A 16,499-nucleotide genomic window follows, 5' to 3' on the forward strand; every position below is an offset into this window, starting at 1 on the left:
GACATCTGTTCAGGATCTTCTGGCCTTTATAGTATCTGGTGAGAAGTCAGGCGTAATTCTGATAGGTTTGCCTTTATATGTTAGTTGGCCTTTTTCCCTTACTGCTTTTAAAATTCTTTCTTTGTTTTGTGCGTTTTGTGTTTTGACTATTATGAGACGGGAGGTATTTCTTTTCTGATCTAGTCTATTTGGTGTTCTGTAGGCTTCTTCTATGATTATGGGATTATGGTTATTCTCATTCCTTAGGTTAGGAAAATTTTCTTGTATAATTTTGTTGAAGATATTTATTGTCCCTTTAAGTTGGGAATCTTCACTCTCTTCTATACCTATTATCCTTAGGTTTGGTCTTCTCATTCTGGCCTGGATTTCCTGGATGTTTTGTGTTAATAACTTTTTGCATTTTGTGTTTTCTTTGATAGTTGTGTCAATATTTTCTATGGTATCTTCTGCACCTGAGATTCTTCTATAGCTTGTATTCTGTTGGTGATGCTTGTGTCTATGACTCCTGATTTCTTTCTTAGGTTTTCTATCTCCAGGGTAGTCTCCCTTTGTGATTTCTTTATTTTTTCTAGTTCCATTTTTATGTCCTGGATGGTTTTGTTCAATTCTTTCACCTGTTTGTTTGTTTTTTCTTGTAATTCTTTAAGGGATTTTTGTGTTTCCTCTTTAAGGGCTTCTACCTGTTTACCCGTGTTCTCAAATTTTTTGAGAGTGTTATGTCCTTCTTAAAGTCCTCTATCATCATCATTAGAAGTGATTTTAGATCTGGTTCTTGCTTTCCTGGTGATATGCAGAGTTCAGGACTTTCTAATGTGGGAGAACTAGGTTCTGATGATGGCAAGAGCCTTGGGTTGCTGGTGCTTGTGTTCTTGCGCTTGCCTTTCGACATCTGGATCTCCTTTGTGCTATCTGGGCTGTCTCTAACAGGAGCCTGTCTTTCCTATTATCTAGGTTGTGTGAGAACTGCTTGTGATGGGTTTTGCTGCTGGGATTAGAGCTGAGGCTCAAGATTGCTCGGTGCTCAGGTGGAGACTGGAAGGAACCCGTGCTCCAGGCCAGGAGTGAATTCCTGGGTCCCAGTGGGTCTCAGTTACTCCCTGTTTGGGGCAGGTGTTGCAGCCTCCTTGCCTAGGATACTGCTCAGGTTAGACCTCCTGGGAGCCCCGCTTCCTCTGGGTTCTTTGAGATTGGATGCAGAGCTGACTCCCAGGATCTGCTGAGTGCTCGGGCCCAGACCAGAAGGAACCCATGCTCTGGGCCAGGAGTGAATTCCTGGGTTCCAGTGGGTCTCAGTTACCCCCTGTTTGGGGCAAGTGTTGCTGCCTTCTTGCCTAAGATACTGCTCTATTGCTTGGGTTAGAGCTCTTCGGAGCCCCACTTCCTCTGGGTTCTATGAGATTGGGTACAGAGCTGACTCCCGGGATCGGCTGAGTGCTCGGGCCCAGATCAGAAGGAACCCTAGCTCCGGGCCAGGAGTGAATTCCTGGGTCCCAGTGGGTCCCAGTTACCCCCTGTTTGAGGCAAGTGTTGCTGTTTCCTTACCTGAGATGCTGCCCGAGTTAAAGCTAGTGGGAGGACCTCTTCCTCTGGGTTTTGTGAAGTTGAGTACAGAGCTGCTACCTGAGACCTGCTCTGTGTTCGGGCCCAGACCAGAAGTGCCTTGATATACCTTTCATGCTCCCCTTGGTTATAGATTGAAATATTGGTAATAGATTCAGAATTTGAATCTTGTCCAGAGTCCTGGAAATCTACAAGCAACTATAAGCACATAAATCATTGTCACATGGTTCATGCCACCTTAGCACAAGTTCTAACCAGTGAGGGCAGTTAGCTTTGTAGATTTTGCTACTGAGTAAAGCTAGCATCAGCAAGCCCAAGGCATCATCATCCAAAGAGTGAGAAAAGCATCAGACTACCCTGACAGCTGTATGCAAACTTGTAGTATCCTGTCTTGTGCAGATCCTTGCCCATTGTATCTTAGCCAGTTTCTTTGTGGACTCTAGTCTGTTCCCACATATACCATTGACTCACTGCCTCCAAGTCTACACACATCCATTTAAGTTGTCAAACTGCAGAGTGAGAAATTCTCAGCCAAGCTACATAAGAAGGTGTCCAGTCTTAACTTCTACTTTAAAAAGTATTCAAGGACTATCCTTGCTGTCAGGTGTCTTTTATTTTGATTTTTTTCTCCACTACATACATTGATTACTATCTAACAAATCATTCTTTCAGTTTTTCTTATATTTTCTCTATCACACAACATTTCCACTACAAAGATTTCCTCCCCTTCTACCTCAAAATATTAGGATTGGCTTGTAGTAAACAGGTGAATAATAAATGTACAAAATTATTGACACATAATTTTTATGAGAATCTATTTGAAAAGGAGGTACCAGAAAACTGCTAATTTTAAAAAGAGCATCCATTTATTGTAACTCATATACATAATCTTAGAACTTAGAAGGTAGAATAAAGAGAATTATTCTGAGTTTGGGGCCAGGCTTCAGTTACATAGTGAGTTCTAGGGTATTTTGAGCTGTTGTTTATATGAGTATGGATATATGGATATATATTTCATATGTGTATATGTCTGAAAAGGGAAAAAGTGATGGGGAAAGAAGGAGGGAGTGGGGAGAAGAAGAGATGGAGGGAATGGTTGCTAGAGACAGAAGAAACTAACAAAGATAGAACAACATTTATCTTTATTTCAAACTTCTGAAGAATGAGTGTAATGGATTTTAGCAGATGTTATGGAATTGCTCAAAGCATTTTAAAAGCTCTGTGATTTCATGAGTGTTTTCTTCCTAGGTTTGGGTATTCAAGAGCCATCAGGACACATTGACTTTTATCCAAATGGAGGAAAAAAACAGCCAGGTTGTCCTACATCACTTTTTTCAGGTATATTAAAAGTATTTTCATTCTTTTTTTATTTTATTGAAACTATATTTTTTATACAATATATTCTGATAACAGTTTTTGAGAATTCAAAATGATATGATAAGTTAAATTACCTTTTGGCTTGTTAATCCATGGGCAATATTGACTTAGGGAAGTTATTGGCAAGAAATAATTTAAAGGCTGGGGCAGACACAGAGTTGGTTTGCTCCTGTGGAGATACTGAATCCTCAGCCATCCTAGAGGAGCCACTGCACTCAGAGCAGCCTGTAAGAATTCCATCTCACTCCCTAAGCCTCAGAGATACATCTGGGAGCCGAGGACATTCAGGACACACCAGCTACCCAAACCCCGCCCCTCTAGAATTCCACTTCCCTTCCACCCCTGCCTGGTCCTTTGGGCTGGGGCAGACACAGAGTTGGTCTGCTCATGTGGAGATACTGAAACCTGAGCCATCCTAGAGGAGCCACTGCACTCAGAGCAGCCAAGGAGCCACTGCACTCAGAGCAGCAGATACCAAGGTGGTTTGCACTTGGGAGACATCATATCCTGAGCCATCCTAGAGGAACCACTGCACCCAGAGCAGAAGGATTTCCAGATCTAAGAGGTGGCCTGAGTCCCAGGAGTTCTTCCGCCCATGAGATTAGGATCATAAGACCACAGAGACATCTGGACTCTGAGGAGCTCTGCCACAAGCAAGATAACTGGAAATGCAGACTCCAGTCTTACACAGTGAGGACAGATAACACTAGAGTTAACCAGATGGCGAAAGGCAAGCGCAAGAACATAAGCAACAGAAACCAAAGTTTCTTGGCATCATCAGTACCCAGTTATCCCAATATAGCAAGCCCTGGACACCCCATCACACCTGAAAAGCAGGATTCAGAATTAAAATCACTTCTCATGATGATGATAGGGGATTATAAGAAGGACATAAGTAACTCCCTTAAAGAAATACAGGAGAGTACAAGTAAACAGTTAGAAGCCCTTAAAGAGGAATCACAGAAATCCCTTAAAGAAATGCAAGAAAACACAAAGAAGGAATTAAACAAAAACATTCAGGATCTGAAAATGGAAATAGAAACAATAAAGAAAGCTCAAAGGGAGACAACCATGGAGATAGAAAACCTAAGAAAGAAATCAGGAGTCATAGATGCAAACATTACCAACCAAATACAAGAGACAGAAGAGAGAATCTCAAATGCAGAAGATATGGTGGAAAATATGGACACAGTTGTTAAAGAAAATGCAAAATGCAAAATACTCCTAACTCAAAACATCCAGGAAATCCAGGACACAATGAGAAGACCAAACCTAAGGATAATAGGTATAGATGAGAATGAAGACTCCCAACTTAAAGGGCCAGTAAATATCTTCAACAAAATTATTGAGGAAAACTTCCCTAACCTAAAGAACAAGATGCCCATAAACATACAAGAAGCCTACAGAACACCAAATAGACTAGACCAGAAAAGAAATACCTCCTGTCACATAATAATCAAAACATCAGATGCACAAAACAAAGAAAAAATACTAAAAGCAGTAAGGGAAAAAGGTCAAGTAACATATAAAGGCAGACCTATAAGAATTACACCAGACTTCTCACCAGAGACTATAAAAGCCAGAAGAGCCTGGACTGATATCATACAGACCCTAAGAGAACACAATTGCCAGCCCAGATTACTATAACCAGCAATACTCTCAATCACTATAGATGGTGAAACCAAACTATTCCATGACAAAACCAAATTTGCACAATATCTTCCCACAAACCCAGCACTTCAAAGGATAATTGATGGAAAACACCAACACAAGGAGGGAAACTACAACCTAGAAAAAGCAAGGAAGTAATCTTCCAACAACCCCAAAAGAAGGTAACTACACAAACATAATTCTACCTCTAGTAAAAAAAATAACAGGAAGCCACAATCATTTTTCCTTAATATCTCTTAACATCAATGGTCTCAATTCCCCAATAAAAAGACGCAGACTATCAGACTGGATACACAAACAAGACCCAGAATTTTGCTGCATACAAGAAACGCACCTCAGTGACAAAGACAGACACTACCTCAGAATAAAAGGGTGGAAAACAATTTTCCAAGCCAATGGTCCCAGGAAACAAGCTGGAGTAGCCATTCTAATATCAAATAAAATCGACTTTCATCCAAAATTAATAAAAAAAGATAAGGAAGGACACTTTATACTCATCAAAGGAAAAATCTACCAAGGTGAATTCTCAATTCTGAACATCTATGCTCCAAATGCAAGGGTACCTACATACATAAAAGAAACTTTACTAAAGCTCAAAACACACATTACACTTCACACAATAATAGTGAGGGATTTCAACACCCCACTCTCAGCAATGGACAGATCATGGAAACAGAAACTAAACCGAGACACTTTGACATTAACAGAAGTTATGAACCAAATGGACTTAACAGACATCTATAGAACATTTCATCCTAAAACAAAAAAATATACATTTTTCTCAGCACCTCATGGTACCTTCTCCAAAATAGACCATATAATTGGTCACAAAACAGGCCTTTACAGATACAAAAAAATTGAAATAATCCCTTGCATCTTATCAGATCACCACGGACTAAGACTGGTCTTTAATAATGACAAAACCAATGGAAAACCCACGTGCACATGGAAACTGAACAAATCTCAACTCAATGATGACTTGCTCAAGGAAGAAATAAAGAAAGAAATTAAAGACTTTTTAAAACTCAATGAAAATGAGGACACATCATACCAAAACTTGTGGGACTTCATGAAGGCAGTGCTAAGACGAAAACTCATAGCTCAAAGTGCCTACAAAAAGAAACCGGAGAGAGCACACACTAACAACTTGACTGCACAACTAAAAGCTCTAGAAAAAAAAAGAAGCAAATACACCCAAGAGGAGTAGAAGGCAGGAAATAATCAAACTCAGAGCTGAAATCAACCAAATAGAAACAGAAAGAACAATACAAAATATCAACAAGGCCAGGAGCTGGTTCTTTGAGAAAATCAACAAGATAGATAAACCCTTAGCCAGATTAACCAGAGGGCACAGAGACAGTATCCAAATTAATAAAATCAGAACTGAAAAGGGAGACATAACAACAGAAACTGAAGAAATTCAAAAAATCATCAGATCCTACTACAAAGGCCTATACTGAACAAAACTAGAAAACCTGGATGAAATGGACAACTTCCTAGACAGATACCAGGTACCAAAGTTAAATCAGGAGCAGATAAACCATCTAAATAGTCCCATAACCCCTAAGGAAATAGCAACAGTCATTAAAAGTCTCTCCACTAAAAAAAGCCCAGGACCAGATGGTTTTAGTGCTGAATTCTATCAGACCTTCAAGGAAGACCTAGTACCAATTCTCTTCAAACTATTCTACAAAATAGAAACAGAAGGAACACTACCCAATTCATTCTATGAAGCTACAATTACACTCATACTCAAACCCCACAAAGACCTGACAAAGAAAGAGAAGTTCAGACCAATCTCCCTTATGAACATCGATGCAAAAATACTCAATAAAATTCTAGCAAACCGAATCCAAGAACACACCAAAACAATCATCCATCATGATCAAGTAGGTTTTATCCCAGGAATGCAGGGATGGTTCAATATTCGGAAATCCATCAATGTAATCCACTATATAAACAAACTCAAAGAAAAAAACCACATGATCATACCACTAGATGCTGAGAAAGCATTTGACAAAATTCAACATCCCTTCATGGTAAAAGTCTTGGAAAGATCAGGAATTCAAGGCCCCTACCTACACATAGTAAAAGCAGTTTACAACAAACCAGTAGCCAACATCAAACTAAATGGAGAGAAACTTGAAGCAATCCCACTAAAATCAGGGACTAGACAAGGCTGCCCACTCTCCCCCTACCTATTCAATATAGTACTGGAAGTCCTAGCCAGAGCAATTAGACAACAAAAAGAAGTCAAAGGAATACAAATAGGAAAGGAAGAAGTCAAAATATCATTATTTGCAGATGATATGATAGTATACTTAAGTGACCCCAAAACTTCCACCAGAGAACTCCTAAACCTGATAAACAACTTCTGCAAAGTTGATGGTTATAAAATGAACTCAAAAAATCAATAGCCTTCCTCTACATGATAGATAAACAGACCGAAAAAGAAATTAGGGAAATGACACCCTTCACAATTATTGCAAATAATATAAAATACCTTGGTGTGAATCTAACCAAGCAAGTGAAAGACCTGTACGACAAGAACTTCAAGTCCCTGAAGAACGAAATCGAAGAAGATCTCAGAAAATGGAAAGATCTCCCATGCTCATGGATTGACAGGATTAATATAAAAATAATGGCCATCTTGCCAAAAGCAATCTACAGATTCAATGCAATTCCCATTAAAATCCCAACTGAATTCTTCACAGAGTTAGAAAAGGAAATTCTCAAATTCATATGGAATAACAAAAAACTCAGGATTGCGAAAACTATTCTCAACAATACAAGAACTTCTGGAGGAATCACTATCCCTGACCTCAAGCTGTACTACAGAGCAATAGTGATAAAAACTACTTGGTATTGGTACAGAGACAGGCAGGAAGATCAATGGAATAGAGTTGAAGACCCAGAAATGAACTCACACACCTATGGTCACTTGATCTTTGACAAAGGAGCTAAAACTGTCCAGTGGAAAAAGGACAGCATTTTCAACACATGGTGCTGGTTCAAATGGAGGACAACATATAGAAGAATGAAAATTGATCCATTCTTATCTCCTTGTACAAAGCTCAAGTCTAAGTGGATAAAGGACCTCCACATAAAGCCAGATACACTGAAACTAATAGAAGTGAATGTGGGGAAGAGCATCAAGTACTTGGGCACAGGGGAAAAGTTCCTGAACAGAATACCAATGGCATATGCTCTAAGATCAAGAATTGACAAATGGGACTTCATAAAATTGCAAAGTTTCTGTAAGGCAAAGGACACTGTCAATAGGACAAAACGACAACCAACAAATTGGGAAAAGATCTTTACCAATCCTACATCTGATAATATCCAATATATACAAAGAACTCAAGAAATTAGACTGCAGAGAACCAAATAACCCTATTAAAAATGGGGTATAGAGCTTAAAGAATTTTCAACGGAGGAAACTCGAATGGCCGAGAAGCACCTAAAGAAATGTTCAGTATCCTTAGTTGTCAGGGAAATGCAAATCAAAACAACCCTGTGATTCCATCTCACACCAGTCAGAATGGTTAAGATTAAAAACTCAGGTGATAGTAGATGCTGGCGAGGGTGTGGAGAAAGAGGAACACTCCTCCATTGTTAGTGGGTCTGCAAGATGGTGCAACCACTTTGGAAATCAATCTGGCAGTTCCTCAGAAAATTGGACATAGCATTACCCGAGGATCCAGCTATACCACTCCTAGGCATATACCCAGAAGATGCTTGAACATATAACAAGGACATATGCTCAACTATGTTCATAGCAGCCTTATTGATAATAGCCAGGAGATGGAAAGAACCCAGATGTCCTTCAACTGAGGAATGGATTCAAAAAATGTGGTATATTTACACAATGGATTATTACTCAGCTATTAAAAACAATGAATTTGAGAGTTTCCTAGGTAAATGGATGGAACTAGAAATTATCATCATGAGTAAAGTAAGCCAATCACAAAAGAACACACATGGTATTCACTCACTGATTATTGGATATTTGCCCAGAACCTTGAAATGCTCAAGATGCAACTCACAGGCCACATGAAGCTCATGAAGAAGGAAGACCAAGTGGGGGTGATTCGGTCCTTCTTAGAAGGAGCAACAAAATACTCAAGGGAGCAAATATGGAGACAAAGTGAGGGACAGAAACTGAAGGAGGGGCCGTCTGAAGACCATTCCACCTGAGTATCCATCCCATGTGCAGTCACCAAAGGTAGATGCTGATGTGGAAGTCAGGAAGTGCATGCTGATAAGAGCCTGATATGGATGTCTCCTCAGAGGTCTTCAAGAGTCTGACATATTCAGAGGCAGATGCTCATAACTAGCCATTGAACTGATAATGGGGTTCCCAATGGAGGAGTTAGAGTGAAGGCCATTGGAGCTGAAAGGGATTCTGGCCCCATGAGCAGAGCAACAATACCAACCAACCACAGCTCCCAGGGTCTAAACCACCAGCCTGGGAGCACTTAGGGAGGGATCCAGGGCTTCAGCTGAATATATAAGAGTGTAGGGCCCTGCTGGGCACAGGTGGAAAAAGAGATCCTTGAACTCATGAAGGCTGGACGCGCCAGGGGGTGGGAATTTGAGGGTGGGGAGGTGGGAGTGAGGGGGTAGGTAGGGGTTACATCCGCAGAGAAGAAGGAGGAGGGGTGAGGGGATAGGGGGTTCCTAGGTGAGCGGGGGATGGGGTAAGTGACAACATATGAAATGTAAATAAAACATCCAATAAAAAAATCTAAAAAAAAATCATTATGTATTGAGGATATTGCATCTTCAAACCACTTATCACAAAACAATCACACCTAATTTAAGATATCCTTTCATGTGATTTTTTTTTTCGGTTTACCCATTAAAGTTCCAAATAAATTTTCACATGAAAAAAAAAGAAATAATTTAAATTGATACCACTTAATATGCAAAGGTTACTAGTATATACAACTGGTCATGGATGAAACCTGTTTTGTGTGGTTTCAAAAATTTTAGTACATTATTGTAACAATGAAGAACAATTTTCAATCATATAAAAAATGTCTATAGCTAAAGTATCCTATAATATCCTAAAAGTTGAGTTTGCACTTATGATCAATTATTTCCACATATACACAGATTTGACAACTCTGGTCACTTCTCTGTCCCACGCATGGGATTATGCATGCTTTCTGAGTGTGGAATGGGGCTCCCTAAAGCATTATGGCTGTTAAGCACATGAGCAAATGCCACTGTGACTAAAGAAGAGTGAACCAAAGAAAGAAAATATAAAAAAATTTGGAAAGGGAGGTGACATAAGTATTTTTTATTGGATATTTCATTTATTAACATTTCAAAAGTTATCCCCTTTCCGGGTTTCCCCTCTGCAAATCCCCTATCCCATCTTCTCCCCCTCTGCTTCTATGAGGGTGCTCCCCCTCCCATCCATTCACTCTTACCTCCCCTCCCTGGCATTCCCCATACACTGGGGCATCAAGCCTTCACAAGACCAAAGACCTCTCCTCCCATTGATGCCCAACAAGGCCATCCTCTGCTACATATGCAGCTGGAGCCATAGATCCCTCTATGTGTACTCTTTGGTGGTGGTTTAGTCCCTGGGACCTCTGGGGTCTGGTTGGTATTGTTGTTCTTCCTATGGGGTTGCAAACCCCTACAGCCCCTTCAGTCCTTTCTCTGACTCCTTCATTGGGGACCTGGTGCTCAGTCCAAAGGTTGATTATGACTATCAGCCTCTGTATTTATCAGACACTGGAAGAGCCTCTCAGGAGACAGCTATATCATGCTCCTGTCACCATGCACTTCTTGGCATCTGCAATAGTGTCTGGGTTTGGCCTTTGTATATGGGATGGATCCCCAGGTGGGGCAGTCTCTGGAAGGCCTTTCCTTCAGTCTCTGCTCCACAATTTGACATAAGTGAATTTTAACTCCACTTTCCTCCATAGACATATTTGACATTGCATCAATATTTTAGCCATATACAATTAGAAGGGAGAAATATTATAACAGTAAACATTGTTGCAGTGTGTTAGTATAGCCTGTTAAATTGAAACAGTTACTTTTCTTTGGATTACTTTATGAAGATGTTTCATTGATTTCATAAAAAAGTCATGCTCAATTTAAAATTTTGATGGGACTTTTTTGATAGGTTGAACTATAACTGCATTTTCAATGCTTTGTATACATAAGAAATAGAATTTGGTATAATTAACGGTCAGTTTTTCTTTATTTCACTTGCCCTTGGTTTAATGTATTTACCTTTACTTTTGCATGTTTTTTTCACACCTAAGGAATGAATTATTTTAAATGTGACCATCAGCGAGCAGTTTACTTGTTCCTCGCAGCTTTTGAAACCAACTGCAACTTTGTTTCATTTCCTTGTCGTTCCTACAATGATTACAAGAATGGTTTGTGTATGGACTGTGGGGAACTTTACAAAGACTCCTGCCCAAGACTTGGTGAGAGAAGTTGTTGCATTTATTATAATAAATATAATATTTTGAAGATGAGTAATACCTTTTGAAGATGAGTAATACCATCAGTGTAGTATTTTAGGCTGGATGCTAAAGTGTGCTTTTTATTAAAAAAAATTGCTAGTATATTATGGTTTGGGGAAAATTTATCAACAAGGTAATGGTAGATCCAGTGTATACATTCCCTATCAATTTTTGTCTAAGGCATTTGCCCTCCTCTCTTCCTATGTTTAGAGGCAGAATGTTCACTGGAAGCTTTGCTTTTATCTTTATTTCTTTTAGTAGGAAGTCTTAGGTACAAGTGAAGAGGTGTACCTCATAGCTAGCTAGCTTTATATTTGTTCTCAGCAAGTAGTCAAGAATTCTGTGTAGTTCATGCCTTCCATGTCAGTAAAACTTATCAAGGGCAGTTATGTTGGCAGCTTTTGAAAATGAAAATCTGACAATAAAAAAATAGAGAGAAAATAAATAACCCACAAAAAGATGGAATGAAGAAGGAGGCAAGGATAATGAGGGGTATAAAGTGCAGTATATATGTTGCCTTAGTTGGAATTTGGTTGCTGTGAGGAGACACCAGGACCACAGTAACTCTCCCCCCCCCCAAAAAAAAAGCATTTAAGTAGGGGCTTGCTTACTGTTTAGAGATCTAGCGTATTGTCATGGAGCAGAGCATGGCGACATGCAGGCAGACATGATGCTGGAGAAGTAGCTGAGAGTTCTCCATCTGGATCAGCAAGCAGTAGAGAGTGACACTGGGCCTGGTGTGAGCATCTGAAACTTCAAATCCCTCTCCCAGGAACACAATCCCTCCAACAAGGCCACAGCTCCTAATATTTCCCCTCCCTATGACTCTATGAGGCCCCTTTTCATCCAAACCACCAAATTCATATTATCTATATAGATGAAATTGTGAAGGAATAAATAAGTAAATAAAAGGTGTTCAAGTAAAAAGTTTTTAAAAATGACTTAAAACAATTCCAGAGACTGTTCAGTAATTTTTCAAAGAGAACTCCAGATCTCATCATACCTGGTTAGTACCATGGAAAAGTATTCCAGAAATGCTTGCAAAGTCAAAGGTGCTCTAGGAGTAGCAGGAGTTAATTAGGAAGACTGAACCCAGGGCACCCTGCTTTATTTAACCTCGCTAACCACACATGGGGGCATCTCTACATAAAACATGGTCTATCCAGAATTTGGCCAATCCATATTTCCATTCATTAGATTTCTTCTGTCCATGTGACCTAATTAGGTTATTTATTTACTTTACATCTACAGAGGATTGCTTTACTAGTAGTATTTTTTTCTATCTGTGCTTCAAAATAACTATAGAGATTGTTTAAGAATGTAAGGTTGAAGTAAAGTTAAAAAATTCTAAAATATCAGTTAAGTACTATGGCGACCATATTAAATATAACAATTTTGAGGTAGTCAGAAGAGGTATCTGGATATATTTAATATATTATTAATTTAATACTTTGTAGATATGTGTATATATAAGAAATATATTCAGTACATAAGATTTATATTATTTATGTATATCATGGTACACATACCATATATATATACATATATATATATATGTGTGTGTGTGTGTGTGTGTCTGTGTGTGTGTCTGTGTGTCTGTGTGTGTGTCTGTGTGTGTGTCTGTGTGATATATACTACATATATAGTATAGAGATGATAATTTGGGGCTTTATTTTCAGAGCTAAATTGCGTGTTAAAATTTTACGTAACCCATTTATAATGAATTTACTAAAAAATTGTGAATAAACTTCCGAATTTATAATATGATGTAAAAACTGATAAAAGTGAATCCTAGTCATTCATATTATGTCAAGTTCTAATAAGTAGAATGGTTTTGTGAATCTTGAATATAAGAGTTACTTTTAAAATTAATGTAAAGTATCTTGCATATTTTTAAGGCACCTTTTAATCTATATTTGTTCATGCATGCTGTTTAAGAACTTTAGTGATTTGAAGAGTTTGTGTGCTCTTTGATAGAAATTCAATTCCTGTGTTCTTTCTCAAATCTTAGGTAATCAAGCTAAACTATGGAAAGAAGAGTTGAAGAAAAAAACAGACGAATGGCCTCTTAGGACCATTGCATTTTTGGATACTAGTGGCCAAAATCCATTCTGTAGTAAGTTGTTTGCATTATTTTTTTAAATGAGCCATTATAGACAAACATATGTTATCTGAGAATAATGGCAAGCATGGTTATAAGTAATTGTTAGGTATGACTTTTTCACTGTTTTTAAACCTGCAAATTGGAGAATCCCGTTACTTACTTCTAAATACAGTGGTTAGATAAGTATTATAATAAGTATAAGAAACAAGACAATGGCAATCATGAAAGAGAAGAGGAGAAAGACAATGGAGTCAACATCCATTGTTTGAATCAACCACACTAGTTTCATTTGTCTTCAAGCACTGCTTGGATATGCTTCCTGTACTCACACATACTTCTGGCGTTCACATGTATTTCCGGTACTCACATGTACTTCTGGTGCTCACATGTACTTTCTGCACTCATATGTACTTCTGCATATACATGTAGTTCCTGCACTCACATGTAGTTCCTGCACTTACATGTAGTTCCTGCACTCATATGTAGTTCCTTCACTCACATGTACTACCTGCACTCACATATATTTACTGGATTCATATGTATTTCCTGCAGTCATATGCACTTCCTGCACTGACAGGTACTTCCTGCACTCACATGTACTTTCTGCACTCATGTACTTCTGCACACGTATGTACATCTGTAGTCACATGTACTACCTGCACTCACATGTACTTCTGGTGCTCACATGTACTTTCTGCACTCATATATACTTCTGCATACACATGTAGTTCCTGCACTCACATCTAGTTCCTTCACTCACATGTATTTCCTGCACTCACATGTACTTCCTGCACTTATATGTACTTCTGTCCATATATGTACTTCTGCACACATATGTACTTCTGCCCATATATGTACTTCTGCACACATATATACTTCTGTCCATGTATGTACTTCTTGCATTCACATCTCCATGTGTTCAATGCTCTTTCCTTCTTCCTCCTTCTCTTCTACACCTTTTTTCTTTTTCCTAATGTTGAATATTCTCTTCTATTTCCTATTTTCAGCTTTATACATATATTTCTTTACTTCACTCTTCTTTTCATTGTTAAATTTTTTATTTCTTTATTCTTTATTGTTAAACTTATCCTACTGATGACTTTTCAGTACTGAATCATTTGGGCAAATATTTTTTTTATATTTTTAATTATTTATTAATTATTTTTATGCATCAAAGCACTATGCCTTATGTTTTAAAAATGCATGTGTGTGTGCATGTGCATGTGTACAATATCAGCTTTTTTATTATATATTAGCATATCTAGCTGAGGTAAAACAGCTCCAATGAACTTACACTATATACAGTTATTTAAGTTCACTGTCATTCCTCAGCATCCAAAGCCATCGACAATTAAAGTTGTTAAGCACATTTACCTGTATCTATTATCAGGTAATTGGGAGACCTTATAATAAATACTTAAATATGTTCCTTAAAAACATAACATTGTTTAATTGGCTCATATAATGTTTCTATTTGATTTTATGCTTTCAGAAAGGTTATAATTTAGCATTGATTTAGTCAAATTATCAAAATTTTCTGGCAGGTTCTTGTTCTTCAAAAACCTGATTCATTTTTTTTTTAATTTTCTATAAAAATGTGAGTCCTAGTATGTTGACCACCCTTCAGGGCAGGTCCCATTTCCAAGAACAGTTGGGAAACATAATCTGTACTCGGTGAGGTGTTTTGGAAAACTCAAAGTTCATTGGTTTAGAAAGTAAGACTGGGGGTGGTGTGTATGGAAATTTGGGAATGAGGATAAATATAATCAGGATAAAGTTTTTGAAATTCTCAAAGAATTAAGAATAGTATTTTGTGTATGCTACCTGGTTGGGGGTCCAGTGTCTGAGAGATCTTGGGTATCCAGATTAATTGGGACTGCTGGTCCTTCTACAGGATCACTCTCCTCCTCAGCTTCTTTCAGCCTTTCCCTAATTCAACCACAGGGGTCAGCAGCTTCTGTCCATTGGTTGGGTGTAAATATCTGCATCTGACTCTTTCTGCTGATTGTTGGGTCTTTTGGAGGGCAGTCATGATAGATCCCTTTTTGTGAGCAATCCATAGCCTCAGTAATAGTGTCAGGCCTTGGGGCCTCCCCTTGAGCTGGATCTCACTTTGGGCCTGTCACTGAACCTTCTTTTCCTAAGGCTGTTTTTCACTTTTTGTCCCTACTGTTCTTTCAAACAGGAACAATTATGGGTCAGAACTTTGACTGTGAGATGGCAACCCCCTCCCTCACTTGATGTCCTGCCTTTCTGCTGGAGGTGGGCTCCCTTTCTCCACTGTAGGGTATTTCATCTAGGGTCCCTCCCTTTGAGTCCTGAGAGTCTCTCACCTCCCAGGTCTCTGGTATATTCTGAAGGGTCCCCCCAACCTCCTACCTCCCTAGGTTGAGGGTGCCTGTTTTGATTCTTTCTTCTGGCCCTCAGGGCTTCAGTCCATTTTCCCCACCCAATACCTGATCATGTTTTCCTCTTCCCTTCCCTGTCCGCTTTCCCATCTAGGTCCCTCCCTCCTCCCCCCTCCTGTGATTGTTTTCTTCTCCTTCCCAAGTGGTATTGAGGCATTCTCATTTGTGCCCTTTGGCTTGTTAACCATTATGAGTTTTGTGGACTGTGTTTAGGATATTCTGTCCTTTTTTTGGGGGGGGGGGACTAATATCCACTTATTAGTGAGTACATACCATGCATGTTTTGAGTCTGAGTAACCTCACTTAGGATGATGTTTTCTAGTTCCATCCATTTGCCTTCAAAACTCAAGATGTCCTCATTCTTAATAGCTGAATAGTATTCCAACTATATAAATGACCACATTTTCTGTATCCATTCTTCTGTCATGGGACATCTAGGTTGTTTCCAGCTCCTGGCTATCACAAACAAGGCCACTATGAACATAGTGGAACAGCTCCCTTGTGGCCTGGTGGGGAATCTTTGGGGTCTATTCCCAAGAGTGGTCCTCAGGTAGATTTATTTCCATATTTTTTGAGGAACCTCCAGATTGATTTTCAGAGTGGTTGTATCAGTTTGCAATCCCACCAGCAATGGAAGAGCGTTCCTCTTGAGGCCCCCAACACATATATAGCAGAGGACTGCTGGATCTGGGTTCATTCAGAGAAGTTGCACTTAACTCTCAAGAGACAGGAGGCCACAGGGTGTGGAAAGGTCTGGGGGGGTGGGAGTAAGGTGGTGGGGACATCCTCATGGAGGCAGGGGAGGGGAGGAGGGTATGCGATGTAGAACAGTCAGAGGGTGAACTGGGAGAAAGAGGATAAATTATCCATTGGTAAAATTATTTT

The 16,499-nt window shown here is 39.1% G+C and overlaps 1 protein-coding gene across 1 annotated transcript in view; it reads left to right on the forward strand.

The window, feature by feature from the left end:
• The window catches only part of Lipi (lipase I), a 56,287-nt gene that overhangs the window by 25,858 nt on the left and 13,930 nt on the right, over nt 1–16,499 (forward strand). The window contains exons 6-8 of the mRNA XM_028757235.1: nt 2,809–2,898; nt 10,896–11,063; nt 13,114–13,218. Coding sequence (XP_028613068.1) covers nt 2,809–2,898; nt 10,896–11,063; nt 13,114–13,218 — 363 coding nt within the window. The remainder of the gene's footprint in view (nt 1–2,808; nt 2,899–10,895; nt 11,064–13,113; nt 13,219–16,499) is intronic.

The sequence above is a fragment of the Grammomys surdaster genome, unplaced genomic scaffold (genome assembly GCF_004785775.1).
Source record: "Grammomys surdaster isolate TR1022 unplaced genomic scaffold, NIH_TR_1.0 126153, whole genome shotgun sequence".
Classification (NCBI taxonomy): Eukaryota; Metazoa; Chordata; class Mammalia; order Rodentia; family Muridae; genus Grammomys; species Grammomys surdaster.